The sequence below is a fragment of the Pelobates fuscus genome, chromosome 10 (genome assembly GCF_036172605.1).
Source record: "Pelobates fuscus isolate aPelFus1 chromosome 10, aPelFus1.pri, whole genome shotgun sequence".
NCBI classification, from domain to species: domain Eukaryota; kingdom Metazoa; phylum Chordata; class Amphibia; order Anura; family Pelobatidae; genus Pelobates; species Pelobates fuscus.
Window position 1 is genome coordinate 55,547,373 of NC_086326.1, and position 15,141 is coordinate 55,562,513.

Here is a 15,141-nt window from a genome sequence, read left to right on the forward strand (position 1 = left end):
AAAAAAAAATATATATATATATATATATATATATATATAGGTTCGAGCTGCAGAGTTTCCCCAAGTACACCAACGGCTGATAAAAACTAGGAAAATGTAGTGTGATATGAAAAATACAAATAAAATAGAAAATAGCAAGAGATTAAAGTGAAACTTCTGTTAAGTTTTCTTCATCAGCATGCAAAGGAACAATCTTTTAGTATTTCAAGATCACAGTGAGCCATTAAATGAGTAAAGGCAAGCCATTTATTTTCCTCTTACTAATAATTAGATAATGCCAACATTACTTTTGATTGTTTGGAGTTGTGTGTGAACAGTTTACTATATATATATATATATATATATATATATATATATATATATATATATATATATATATATAGAAATAATTACTCTGTACACCTGCCAATTAAGTCCATTGAGAGCAATAGACAGCTCAAGCAGACGTGTAAAAGGTTCTCAATCATTCTTACCTAGGAAACCCTCCAATATACATTAATAATGGGGGACTGGGTGACAATTACGGGTTGAAAAGGACATCGCTGATGGAGTATCTGAGACTGGGCCTCTACTACATGACAAAACAACTTCGTATGCACTAAAGAGAAATGAAATGTAGAGTATATATAAAAAACAAAAAAAACAATACCCCTTTAAATGTAAATCGGACGCTGAAATTAATCTGGTCATAACAAGCCTTATACACTGTATATTTAACAAAATGGGATATTTGCATACCTTAGGGAACTGTCAAAGAAAAATGGCCTGTGACAGCAGCCATCTTACTTTTCTAGAGGATGACTAACACAGACAGCGAGAGTATAAAATAAGCTCGCTGTTCAGTTTCATAGTAGCGCTTGTAAATCTCTCTAAAAACAGGGACTGATAGGCTGCTTGTAGTTACCTTTTTCTGAAATGTGTGTATTCATATACACTTTTATATGTATAAGAACAGTGCAATGGTGTGCATGATACTATATGCTGAAGCAAAAGATTAAAACTTTTTCAAAAACATAGTTGAGCCCCCTTATTTTAAAATCTTACTTAAGGAATAATTCTATCGTTTGAGATTATAAACCTGAGACATAAATCACTCTGCAGAGTATATTTCTGACTAGTAAACAAAAAGTATTGAAATCAAATTCAGGTTTCATTTTCTGTAAAAACAAAACAAAACAAAAAAAACAAACACACACTACAGCTTAACCCCAAAGATATTATTCAGTCAGTAAATAGCATATTATATAAACGTTTATTCCTAGTATGGGAAAGAACACAAAACACAGGCAGTACACAGGTTTCAATAACTTAACCATAATACAAACTACAGAACTGTGTGCCATACTTAAAATTTAAATATTTTGCTCACGCAGCAGGGTACAAATTAAAATGTTTAATAACATATGGCAGAAAATAAGTATGGCTTGTAATACAAGTGCTGTAGTCATACATATCCGTGAAAAGGATATGAGGCAGTAAGGGGCAGATTGGGGATTTCTGTTTACTAGAAAGGCAAATGAACTCAGGTCACTGCCCTCCTCACATGAAGTTTCTGTATGCATAATGTATGCACACAAAAGGTACGTTTTCCATTACTTTTGTAAAAACTAGACCACCTGTTGCTGAAAGGAGTACGTCTTTCAATGCGTCTATGGTCACTGACAAATAACACACCCTTTCAGGGCTGTTATGAGAACATAGGATATACCTAAACATATCCCTGAAGGGTTTAAGAGAAATTACATTCAAAATCTGTTGAGCCAAGTTGTAACGCCCCCCCCCCCCCAGATTACTCTTTTACATATACTTTATGATACAAACTATTACTGGTATTTTTTTAAGTAACATTAAATTGCTCGAAAGCTATCCTGTTAAATAATTTTAGGATACAGGATCCCAATAATTCAAAGGCACAATAATTATATTATTTCACATGAAATATATTATGGTTTAGATCCCACACCAACAAGCAAAACAAAACACGTTTTCTGTGCCTTCCAATTGCTACTTATGGAGTATACCTAAAACACCAATTTCAGAATCCTTATACATATACCAGTGATAGTTTTGTGAGGTCTGGTGATGTTTTATGGTGGTGGTGGGGGAGGTTAAATGTCCTAAGCAGCTGCAGGAAGTCAGGGGAGGGGCAGTGCTTGTCATTTACTATTTGTACTCCTTAAAAATAATACATTAAGGAAGCATAAACATCATAATAACCTGACATGAACAGCACTGGTTTCAAGCATTTACTGCATCATGCCAAATAAGCACATTTCCTACAAAACCAGGTCTATAATAACTGTAAAATTTCATCAGCCAAAAAACAAAAATATGTGCATCAAGACCAGTCTGAAAACAATTGGCAGTGGGAAACAATGCAACCTTATCCCAAACTCTTCTGTTGCTCATCCAGGTGACTGACCATCTTCACCCCCTGTAGTGGGTTGGTGTTTAATGTGGTCCCTAAGGACAGATCCTTTTTAGTAGCCAGGACCTCTCCTCCTCCCAGCTTGTATGGTATGGGAGTGGTGCTTTGCAAATATTTGGGGATAGGTTGTTAAACAGATCCATGTGTTTTTAGTTTTTTTAAAGGAAGGATGTTTTGATGGATGCCCATGACAGGGCTCACCCCCACACCAGAAATAACCAGGTTGTGGTACTTTGATATATATATATATATATTTTTTTTTTTAGGGATTGTGTTCAAATGGTGACCTTGGGGCCTGGGTAGGGTTCACCCCCACACCAGAAATCATCAGGTTGGGGTATTTCTAGCAGCCACACCTCCCTAGAGTGCAGCCCAGAGGCGTCAGCCTGGTGGGGGCCATCTCCCTCTGGCCTCCCAGCCGGTTCTGCGGGGGAGGAAGAAGGGGCCGGCTGTAGCAGCTTGTAGTAGTGACAGTCCCTGCCGTCGTCCGGGTCGTATGGCGGTGCCAGGATGTCCAGGAAAGCGGCGGGCCCGTCCACCGCGCTGATCTGGTGCAGGTTGTCGTGGTGCGGGCTCAGCAGGCAGGGGGCGCTGCTGTCGCTAAAGTCCCCCGCGGAGCGCAGCACAGCCCTGCGGAGCGCCGCGCGCTGATAGGGCAGGAGCGGCGGCTGGAACTGGGGCTCCTTGGGGCCCGCGGGAGCCTGGGCGTCCACCACCTTGTCGAAGCCGCTGATGCGCACCTTGCCGTAGAGCACTTTGAGCATGCCGTGCATCCCGGGGTGGTCGTGCAGGGGGATGCAGGTCCCCCCCTTGAGCAGGAAGACCCCCATGCTGAAGCAGTCCGTCTCGCAGATGTGCATGTAGGTGACGGGGGGGTTGTGCGGCACCGAGATGGGGGCCTGGCCGTTCTTGCGGGGCCGGATCTTCAGGTCCTCGGCTCGGATCTCGCCCACCAGCTTCCGCAGCTGGCCCACGTTCTCCGAGAAGCTCTTGTGGCCCTCGGGGCCCCCGCCGCCGACTCCGCGGAAGGTGAGCCGGGCCTGGCGGGCGATCTTCTGGATCAGAGAGTTCATCTCGTCCCGAGGCATCTCCCGTGGGCAGCTCTGTGACACCGCGCTCTCTCTAACGGGACATGCCGCGCGATGTACTAAGAGTGACGCTGAATCGGTGCGCTCTCCAGGGGAGCCCTCTCTCCCTCTCTGTGTGCGGCAGCTGGGCTCTCTCCGTTGGGAAGTAGTGGCAGCAGGCTGCACGGGATCCGCCACCCATTCATGCAAATAGCGCACACACGTCTCCAGCTCGCCTGCGACGCGCTGCCTGCAATGCATTCTGGGAGGTGTAGTCCTGCGCTAAACCTGTCTTACCTGTTTGCAGCCTGCTGGAGCCAGTTTAAAACTCTCTACCCCGCAGAGTTAGTGGTACAGGAGGCGGCTCTGTGGCTGTGTCAGAAACAGAGGGTTAATAGGGGGGATAACAAGATTATGCATAAGGTTATGCATAAGGCGGAACTACATTTCCCGGCAGCACTTGGGAAGGCCGGACGCTCTGCTCTGTGAAGCTGGGAGGGTCGTTCCCTATGATTTGTGCTAAAGTCCATTGACTTTGACATTGCCTTGTTTTTGAAGAGTTGGTGTTGTAGTGTACTATCACGGTTGTTTAAGTTGTATTGAACAGATTGTGCTGTAAATAAGGCTATTTTTTTATTCTAAAATTCATGGTTATAAGTTATCATGAACCAGTCCAGAATAATTATAATAATTATTTCGCCTGCTATTTTTTTAATTTATATTTTTTAAATAAAAGTCATGATCTTAAGTTGCCAGGAGCAAGCCCGATATAATTAATTTCTATAGATAATTTCTAATTTTTATTTTATGGTTTTTCTTTTCTTTTTTTTTTTTTTAGAGTTGGATTTAGATCATTTCTAGACCGATAGGTTGGAAGCTGTGATTCATCGTAATTAACCTATACGACGGCACATCCCTTAATGACGGTGTAGTGTGCATGGCCTGTTACATAAGTATATTTGTAGCTGAATTAATAGGAGCATGCATCTGCTCTACAAATACGCCTCAGCATGCTCAACATTGAAGGCTTTTTTTACATGCAGAAATCAGATAAAAAATACTTGGCTAGTTTGGGCTATATTTTGAGAGGCAGGGACTGCTTCCTTAATTACGTTTTACCTTTTTGCCTTGCAGACAAAGTAATTCATTAAAGTGTAAACTGTTGTGAACTTTGAATGGGCCAAATCACTGAAACTGCAAACATTGCTATCTTGGGTAATGTTTATCATTTTGTTATTATGGCCTATATTTTAAAATTCACTTTAAATTCATACGTAGTCACTTATTTATACAGTTTTCGTGTTACCCGAGGAGCATGCTGACAACTGCTCTCAAATACGTCATAATATTGGGAGGTATGAATTGGACTTGATGCATAACCGCAATGCAATGTTAATCACTGATGTGCTACTGTTGGAAGTGGCCATGTAAGCTAACATGGTGTTAAATGCACAGAACGCATGGGTAGGCATGACAATTGGCATTGCTGTGTAAAGTTTTTTGTTTTTTTTATGTGGACATGCTTGTCTCGCTATCTATGTCTGCAGTCAACTCACAGGGGTAAGAAGCAGTAATTAGTACTATTTAGTTTGTATATATTTGTTTTGCCCTTGTTCCTATGTGGACTTATAAATGAACAATGAGATTGGGATGGAATTGGGATTTCATGTTGTTATGGATAGCAATACATAACAATATAAATACATGTTTGACCTCTTCTTGGTGTCCTTCCTGATTAAGTTATACATAATTTAATAAAGTGATGTCAACATGTCTAAGATGAGATCTATATGCTTCATGGCCTATTTTTTCACAAATATACTGAATAAACCACTGTTTGCCTAACCACAATTATTTGTTTTACTGAATACATTTATTCCTGGTATTCATTGCTCTTAAATTTTTTTGAATTCAGATAGGAAGTGGGGAAAACCAGAGGACCTTCTTTATCAGAGGAATTACCTTAGAAAATTATATATAAAGTATATATAGGATGAAGAAAAACTGACTTTATTTTGACATCTGATAAAACGCATAAAGAGCATTTCAGAATCAATGGATTATTGATTTTCCATTTGATGTTCTAGAATAGGCTAGTAACTCAAAGAGGTCTCTCAACAGTATAAAACAAAGATCACACAGTGGGCTAACAGTAGGGTTGTATGGTGTGACCTTGGATCAGTATCCCAGGAGCCAGGTTGCCATTGCGACTAGAATTTTTTTCCCTAGTGCCTGGGATTTAAAGCCCTTTAGCTAAAGGCAGGATGGAGGAACAATGGAGCCCTGAGGAGCGAGGACGGCCGGCTCAGGGAGCGTGCAGGCGGCCGCCCTGAGGATCGTGGAGGCGGCCGCCCAGGGCAGCAGGCAGGCGACCCCCCTGGGGTGCATCGCTGTGGTCGGCTGGAGCAGCGTGTTAGGGAGCAGTGATCTTCAAGCGGCACCCCTCTGCTCCTTCGCCCTGCTTAGTGATGCCGGGAGCCGGAATATGACGTCATTTCGGCTCCCGGCATTACTACAGGGAGCAGAGAGGAGCCGCTTGAAGATCACTGCTCCCTCACATGCAGGATGAGCGAGCAGCCCCACTGGACCCAAGGGAAAGTCCACTCAGATCTCCCATAGTTGGGGAGGCTGGGTGGCTTCAAATTAAAATGTAAAATGTGTGTGTGTATGTTTGTGTGTGTGTGTCTCTGTCAGTATGTGTGCTTGTTTTTCTCTCTGTCAGTGTGTGTGTGTGTCTCTATCAGTGTATGTGTGTCTCTCCCTGTCAGTATGTGTGTGTGTGTGTCACTCCCTGTCAGTGTGTGTATGTCTCCCTGTCAATGTGTGTGTACATCTCTCTCCGTCAGTGTGGGTGTCTGTCAGAGAGTATGTCTACTTGTGTATGTTTAGGCACCTGCACCCCTCCGATCACAATAGAGGTGTTTTTACTCACCTTCTTTCCCACCCCATGCCAGTCATCATGGCTTGTTTCATGGCTGTTTCATGGCTTGTCCTGCCTTCATGGGTGAGATAATCAATCTTTAAGATCTTCGCTTAACCAATGGGAGGATATGGCGCATACTTTCTATATGTAACATTCAGCACCTCCATGCAGAGCGTGGAGATGCTGAACAAAGGTGCTTCACACTGACACAGGACTCTTTAGGGGTGTCTGAGTAACTGTCACTAGAGGTGTTACTAGGCAGCAATGTAAACACTGCATTTTCTCTGAAAAGGCAATGTATACATTGAAAAGGCTACAGGGACAGGCTACAGGCACCAAAACAACTACATCAAGCTGTAGTAGTTCTGGTGACTGTAGTGTCCCTTTAAAAATTGTATATTTCTCGTAAATAAAACTTTGCTAGCTTTAAAAAAAAAAACTAGCTCCTAACTTTTTTAGCTGGCCCCTAGATTCCAAACAATTGTCAAGCCCTGCCTTAAATCAAGGTCAGTCAGTTCTAAGACGCACTGCAGCTCTGCACCACAACATTTTATACAGATTTTGTAACGGAACCAATAGATCTATGTGCATTGTCTTGGGGTTAGTGTAATCAGCCATGATTTACGAGACAGCTTCACATCCTGTCTGGAGGTACACACATAGTAATGCCCTTCAGTATACAAAATCCATGTGCCACCGGAGGGAACAATCACATTGGTTCCCATAGAAGACAAAACTACAATTCTTTGAAATATAGCTACTGTTAAGAAACCTGAAAACTAATCTGAAACAGTCTTAAAACCTGTTAAAAATAGTTTTTTTCATATTTGCTGTCAACCAGTTCTCTATTGGTTGTAAGGACGGGCATCGCATTACTTAAATACAGAATTAGCAACCTCTCTGCTTATAATGGCTGCAATCATCCACATTTAAAAGCATTTTCATCCCTTGCTTTACAGTTTGACAAGCTCACTCCTAAATAATTAATTATGGTTGTTAATTTGATCAACATAAAAAGTAATATTCATAAACAATATCCTTAACTTTGCTGATCTATAAAATCATTCTCACCTGAAAGACTTTCGTCTGTATACCCAGCCCCCATTAGAATTACACTCAGCAGGTGTTTATGTGTGTTTTTTTACATGTCAGCAGGTGACTGTGTTTATCTCAGTAAGTGATCAGAGATAAATCAAAGAGATAGAAGATCAGCTGTATTTAACAAGTTTCGAAGCCTTTAAGTCTCTCTACACATAGAGATAATATTGCTAGTCAGATCTTTATCTTGCACACCAACCCCCATGGCTATCTATCTAGGCACTTAATGGCTAAACCAAAAAAGATATATTTTGATGGGTTGTCACTTCACCATTTTTTTTAGGTTGGGACAACACTTTTAACTTGTTGAACGTGGCTTGAAAGTGGAATTTTATATTTTTTTTTTACTCAATCTTAGGGATGATTTACTCCATGTATGTTTGAGAGAAAGTAAGCTACTAGGAATGAAAATGAAAGTTTGTAAATTTATAAAAATAGATATTTAAGCTTCATACAGACTTCCTCCTGTTATTTGAATGATTTGAATACTAGTTTACAATTAATATTAACTGTCATTACTGTTTTGCTGTTATGTTAGTGTGTGTTTGTGAAGTTGTGTCGCTTTTTTTAAAATGTCCTCTTGTAGCCTCCATACATGGATGTGTTGCAACAGTAAAATATTTCATAAACTACGTGACTTGTTTACTGCATCTGGGAACTGTCTGAATAAATCCTTATAATCTACACATACTGCGGAATATCATTGGAGAGCAAAAAATATATTTCTCTGCTTTTGAACCCTTCAACTGTGGGGGGCTAATGGAAATGTTTATTATTATTTTTTTTCGGAGCTATGCCTTTATAGACTAGAGCTTTACATAGAAAGTAATGTCTTTGTACAGCAAATTCTTTAAAATAAGTGAAAGGGTAATATTGTATTTAAAGTCAATATTCAAAATGTCTACAAGAATTGTTTATACTTAAATGGGAATGCTATGTCCAAAAATGCATATTTATATTGCAGATAATGAGTGGTTGGAAAAAATATATATTTACTAAAATTTGCAAAAATATTTCCTAGACCCTAAAAACATAAATTTTAGTCACTGCAAAACTGCCCTCTGTAACTAATCAAGTTCTGCCCCCTTTTCCCCTACACATTACTTCCTTGTTAGTGCTGATCATGTTATGCTTGCTGAGGGTATATAGCCAGTCATTACATTTTGATTCTGATATTCAGATTCAACTTTATTGTCCTTGTACCATGTTCAAACAAGGGCAATGAAACACAATTGGTCTCTGAACAGATATGCAGAAGTAATTTAAAATACTATTTAAACAAAATGTACTTCCAGAGTAAGCTTTGCAGTTTATACTTGATTCCACAATACTCTAATACTTAAGAATATTGTGGCAGCAAATCCAATTATGTTACAAAGGGATAGGAGCAAGGTAGGACCCGAAGGCTGATTTTACAGGTAAATAGACATGTGCAATTCGTTTCGTTCCGAATGCAAATTCGGACGAATTTCGGAAATTCGGACATTCGGATGCTTTCGAATGTCCGAAGGGGCGAATTTCTGAAGTGCCGAATTTTGGAATACCGAGTCGAATTGCCGAAGTCCCGAATTTCGGAATGCCGAACCGAATGTATTTCCCATTCACATCCCTACAGGTAAAATCCACTGACCTCCAACAATAGTATTATGGCTTATTAATTTTGAATGCCAGAGTTTTTACTTTCATTATATTGGAAATGATGGGGTGATGCACTGAAAAGACGTACACACACATATAATATAGAAAGAAGATATGATCCATCTTTATTACATTTATCTTATGTGTACACATCTGTGTATTTGTGTATATATCTGTTATTAAAAATGTGATGAAATCAAGAAGTGGAAAAACTCCCTATCAAATTCTCAGATTTCTTTTTTACTCAAAAATGTTTATTGTTTTTATTGTTACATATAGTAGAGTATGGTAGGTGTCGGAGTTATAATATGAAGTCCCCTAACAATTATTTACACTGTGATAATAAGAAAACAATTTTTATTTTTGACATTCTTTATTTTTACATTTTAATAATACATAAAGAAGAAATAAACAGTGCAAATAAAGGTGTACAAATCAAGTGAAAATCATATTAGTTTTACAAGTTTACAAGAGATAGGCCAGCTAGAGATGTTTATACACTGTCAACATCAGGAAAACTTGAAATACTTAACAAACCTCAAATAAATGTAAAATACAAATTAGAATACCAACAAAAAAGATAATTAAAACAGTCCTAGGAACATTATTTGAATAATGATTCAATACTGTTAGATAACCTTTCAAAATGATTTGTCGACAACAATTCCCATAGACTTTAATAGTGACTTTCGTAGCTAAGTAATTTGTAAAGTTTTTTAACCCCTTAAGGACACATGACGTGTGACATGTCATGATTCCCTTTTATTCCAGAAGTTTGGTCCTTAAGGGGTTAAAATGGAGGCCGAATGATATAAGAAAAATGTAACACTTCAATCAGGTTAAAATGGAGGACTCCCACGAAGTATGCACAAAGAATACCAGTCAGTAGACTGAACAGTTATATTAACCTTGAAACAGCAGTTCTAATACATTTTGTTTTCCCAGAATGCCTTGCATCTAAGTGCAAATGAGCACGAACCAGAGGCCCAGTTATCAGATTTGCAATTCACTTTTTCTGTTTCTATCACAATGATTTTGCTTTTTCACAATACAGCTTGTTATGCAAATGAATAGGGTGGCATACATTTATGTATATTTAGGTGATTCATATGCAGATATGTGTAAATATGAATATTATGCAAATGTTATAATTAATTTTTCACTGTTCTCTTTTGGTAAATAGATTACACATTGTAAACATATCTGAGTTTGTTTAAATGTTTCCTTCAAGTGTGTTTATCAAATAGTTTCAAGGGAACTATTCAGAAGTGAAAATGGATTATTTTAGAGCATTTGTATGTATTTATATAATCGGAAAAAAACAAAACATAAATTTTTTTAAGTATTTCAAAAGAGGTTAAACCAGTAATATAAACTTGTCTTTGCGTTCTTTGTGCTAATATTCTAAATGAGATGATCATATAGAATAGAATAGTCAACTGTGATATAGTGTAGGGTGGGAAAATAAGCTTCTTCTTACTGGAGAATAGAAGGTCAAAGGACAAGGAGGAAATATGTGAATGTGATTTGTATGTATGTAAATTGGTGTATATGGAAACAAATAATGGTCTGTTCTAAGACAGAAAAAATCGAGATGGACATACATTTTAGCTAAAAATGATTAATTCATGTAACTGCAGATTATTAATTTGCATATTAAAGTCAGTAAAACGTATTGCTCACGTACATAATCATAATAATTTTGTTACGTCAGTAACTCTCTGTCCCAAGAGCTTGCATTCTTTGATTTTCGTAACTAGAAAGTGCAATGGAGTGACCTGCCTGGGGTCATGAAGATTTAATGTAATTTCAGTATGCCATATTTTAGAGAATAGAACTTATATTGTTGTATAAGTGCAATTTAAATAATGTGTTTCTTTTTCTGATGTAGGTATTTTAGCTAGAATGTCATGTTGTGTCTAGTTTTTTAAGTAAAACATTCTAACAAAAAAATAATGGATGGACTTTAAAGAGCTCTGCAAATTCTGTTATTTTATACCTCAATTAAGGTCCCATTTCTTCTACCCTGAAAGTGCTTTATGGGAATTGAGAACTTTTTAGCTAGACTTAGAGATGCGGTCTTCCAGGCTTCATTTCCGCTTGTCCTGGAAACCCTCTCTGTATAGTTGTGCAATTCCTATGTTGTTTTACCTGCATGGATAGGCTAACCTAGGAGAATCATTCTCAGAGTTCATGCAATTTGGTGGCCCTTACTCTATATTAGTAAACATTTACAAACTTCGGCCTGTGAGTCTGTCCTGTGTCTATTCAATGTGTCTCCCATGAGCCTAGAAGTGAGTTACCCATTCTATGTATGCATGTGTCACCCAGAGAACTCCCGGTTCCCCAATTGTGGCATTTGTAATTGAGCATGGTCTTTAAACTAGCGAGTACGGCTTAGTAATGGCTGCCTATTTTGGCATATATTACTTGCATTATATTGCCATTATCATACTTGCCTGCTCAGTAATATGCACCACAACTTTCTAGGACGTCTTTGCTGTTTATAACTGCTAAAGCTGTTTCTACTTTGGCTTTTTGTTAGTTTATTTGGCAGTGTATTGGCGCAGAATCCTTTCATTAATTGTCACTAATTTTGGCCAAGTACTCCAGGTAACTTTTTTGGGCTAGACCCTATCGTGGACATTCTAAAAGTTTCAGCCAGGACTTCTGCCTTGCTGTTTTACCTTGATTTACCCCTTCCTGGACGGCATCCTTTCTAGGCAGACTCTTATGAGCAAGCAGTACGTCATACGGCCCTATTCATCTCATATCTCCTAGAGCATAGCTGTTGCGTCAAACTACCCCAGAGTTCCGTAGTATCCAGTACCTGGGTCACCTTTTTTAGATTAATTGCCAGATACAGACTCTGTGGGAGTTTTCCTCATGGACATCCCTTGTCAAAGCTTCATACTGTTTGTCTCTGTCATTTCCAGGGCCCGATTAACATAGGGGCTGATGGAGCCATTGATAAAAAAAAAAAATAATAATAAAAAAATATATATATATATATATAACTACTCTCCACATGCTCTTGCGTAAGTATGGAAACTTAAGAGGGATGTAGGAGAACAAAACTGGTGTGGACTGGCTGACAATGAAATTAGTTAAGGTAATGCTGACTGTGCGCACTATGCGAATGCTCTTGCTGCTTCAGTCTCTCTAACACTGTGGCATGTTCCCTTTCTTCTACACTCACTACATCAACCTTTTCTCTGTCCCAGACTATATAACAGAAGATTCTGCCTGCTAGTAAGAAGGTTAGGAGAGGAGTGGACCAGCAAAAGTGTAGACGCCTTTATGCCAAGCTCAGGGTGCTGTCTGCACAGTATGCCGTTGGTTAGTCATCCTGGATGAATGGCAGGCAGCCTGACATGCATTCACTCCAGGCTGACCATCTAATGCTTTGTGCAGGCACACCCTCTTTTTAAACATGTTTGTCCCTTTGGGCAGTTCTGGTTATGTGATTCACATCAGTGGCCCACACTTTTACCCCACACACCGAAATCCTGCTTCATTGGACCTGCTGTTAGGGGGTATGGAGTTACTTGAAAGATGAAAGTGCGAGAATACCATAGGGTATGTGTTTTCTTATAGCTGCATCCTGTGAGTTTCCCTCCAGCACCACCTCCACCAGATACATGACGCTTGGGAGTTATAACTGTTATAGTGTTTCCTGTTGATAAGATTCTGTACATTAAGTACATTAAGTACCCCCACCCACATGTTATTATAACTGGAACAACCACCCAACCTCATGGGAGTGGGCTTTAGGGGAAATATGGTCCCCCCACATTATTATAATTTTTGCCCCCCGCTGCCACCTATGGGTATGGACTCCACATTCATTTTATTTAATAGTCCCCCTGTTGGCCATAGTTGCTGTATTATTATTATTATTATTATTATTGTTAAAAGAATCAGAATAGTATTATTTTATACTATATATACTATAGTGTCTACGCTGCTAGGAAATTGTCTCTAAAATTCTATTACATTTTCTTGATAATTAATCAAATGTTCATCACACAGAATCATCCTATTATCTAATGATGTTCAGTGGGGATGCAACACGTACTTATATAGCACTGCCTGCTCACATAATGAAGTCATCTTCCTTCTCTTGTTCTGCAGTGATAATGCATGCGTGAACAGCACTGTTTCCTGCCTGGCTCAGAGCTAGTTGCATATAGCACACACAAGCATTGTGCTCTGGGTAGTCAGATCCATTAGTGTGCACAGGTATTTGAAGCACAGCTCTTGCAACTCAAGGAGACTAGCTTTGACAGTCTTTATTTAGTCCTCTGTAATACTAACCATGTTTTCAATTGTCAGCTCCTGCGCTTATCATTGAATTGTATCGCTTTTTAAAGATTCTCATCTTTGACAGTCTTTATTTTGTCCTCTGTAATACTAACCAGGTATTCAATTGTCAGCTCCTGCTCTTATTGAATTGTATCGCTTTTTAAAGATTCCCATCTTTGCATGTCCCTGCACCTGCTTGCATGTAGTTACTACTCTTGCCTTCATTCTCTTTATCTTTTGTTGTGAAATATATTAGTCTTCTTAGTAGGAACGTTAAAAAAAATACTATCTTTCAACCTAAAAAGAGAGCCTGAACGTCTGCTTAGAAAACAGAACAAACAGTAAATGGGAAACACCCATTTTATATACACAACAAAAGAGGGGATTAGACTATGCCTGCAGAATAAGGACTGTGTTTGAGGCCAATAGAAGTTAAGTTGTCTTCTGTATGGTTTCCCATAGCGTTTGTTCCACTATATAATCAATTGTACCTGCTTATTGTGTGATACTTTGTATATGCATATAGGTATATATCTGTAACTGTTTATCAGTGCCAGAAAATATTTAAAACTGACATCTTCTTTGTGGTGAAATACTTTTTAAATTATTTTTATCTTTAAATGGACATTCCACTGCCCAAATACAAACAAGTAAAAATCACTATTTCATAGATATACTCCAAATGAAAACATGTATACATTTAATTATGCTTTTATGTCTTGTCTGCAGCTTTTGCAAGCTCTTCCCTTCTTTCCCAGTCCAGACTTTTCTGGGCTGACCAATCACAGACTTCCAAATTCAGTGCAATGAGAAGTCTTTGCAAAGCAGGTGCTCTGGGTAATTGCTGCCTCTTGAGTTTAGCTCTACTGAGCTAACCAAACCAGGAAGGAACATTACCTGTTGTTGGCTTGACAGCCAGGGGAGTGTAACCAGGTTAATTCATAAAAGTGTAATTTTTTTTATTGAAATCTGAACTTTTTGCAAAAAAACAACAACAAAAAAACATGCTTTCAACATGCTTTAGGGGTCTGGTCCCTTTAAGTTCTTTAGTTACTTCATTCAATGATGAGCTCACCATCTCAACTACTCTAAGTAATGATAAGAAGAACATGTGCATTAACACTCTAACTTGACACACTCAGAAAATCCTGCATACCTTTACATGGTCTCAGTTTTTCATAATTTCTCTCCCTCTTGTAGCGGTACTTACCCTTTCCAGGGGCCGGCCGGGGTCCTCTGTTCAAGCCGTGTGCGGCTCTGCTGCTGCACGAGCCGCACGCGGCTCATCCGACGGCTGCAACAGGAAGGCGGGCAGTGACCGCGAGAAGTGGTCACGTGTCCCACCTGACTCTAAGGACGCGCCGCGGGTCTCGGGCGCGCTCTCAAAGGGACAGTGGGAGCCTAAATTGGCAAAGGCCTCGCATTGGTCCCTGTCATGCCACACTCCCCATACACTTACCTTTTGAGGGCGTGGATGTGACAGGGACCAATCAAAATAGATGTTTAGGCATATATACTCACCTTTTTCCCTTAGTTCCTTGCCCTATCGTGGTTTCTGTTTCAGTTCCCTTTAGTGCTTGTTGTGTTCAGTTGTGTTTCTTCGTACTTGACCTTGGCTTTGTTTCTGACTACGTTATCTCTTTATCCTTATCTGTTCTGTTTGCCGGCTTGCTGTTTACTGT

At 39.4% G+C, this 15,141-nt stretch overlaps 1 protein-coding gene across 1 annotated transcript; it reads right to left on the reverse strand.

The window, feature by feature from the left end:
* Nucleotides 1-1,233: 1,233 nt before the first annotated feature.
* On the reverse strand, nucleotides 1,234-3,715 carry ADO (2-aminoethanethiol dioxygenase). The gene has a single exon (XM_063434948.1). The coding sequence runs from the start codon at nucleotides 3,514-3,516 to the stop codon at nucleotides 2,704-2,706; it is 813 nt and encodes a 270-aa protein (XP_063291018.1). The 5' UTR covers nucleotides 3,517-3,715; the 3' UTR covers nucleotides 1,234-2,703.
* Between the last annotated feature and the right edge of the window lie 11,426 nt (nucleotides 3,716-15,141).

What these genes read in the sequence shown, in the direction of transcription:
- ADO (XM_063434948.1), bottom strand. Translation starts at nt 3,516, where the DNA reads ATGCCTCGGGACGAGATGAACTCTCTGATCCAGAAGATCGCCCGCCAG.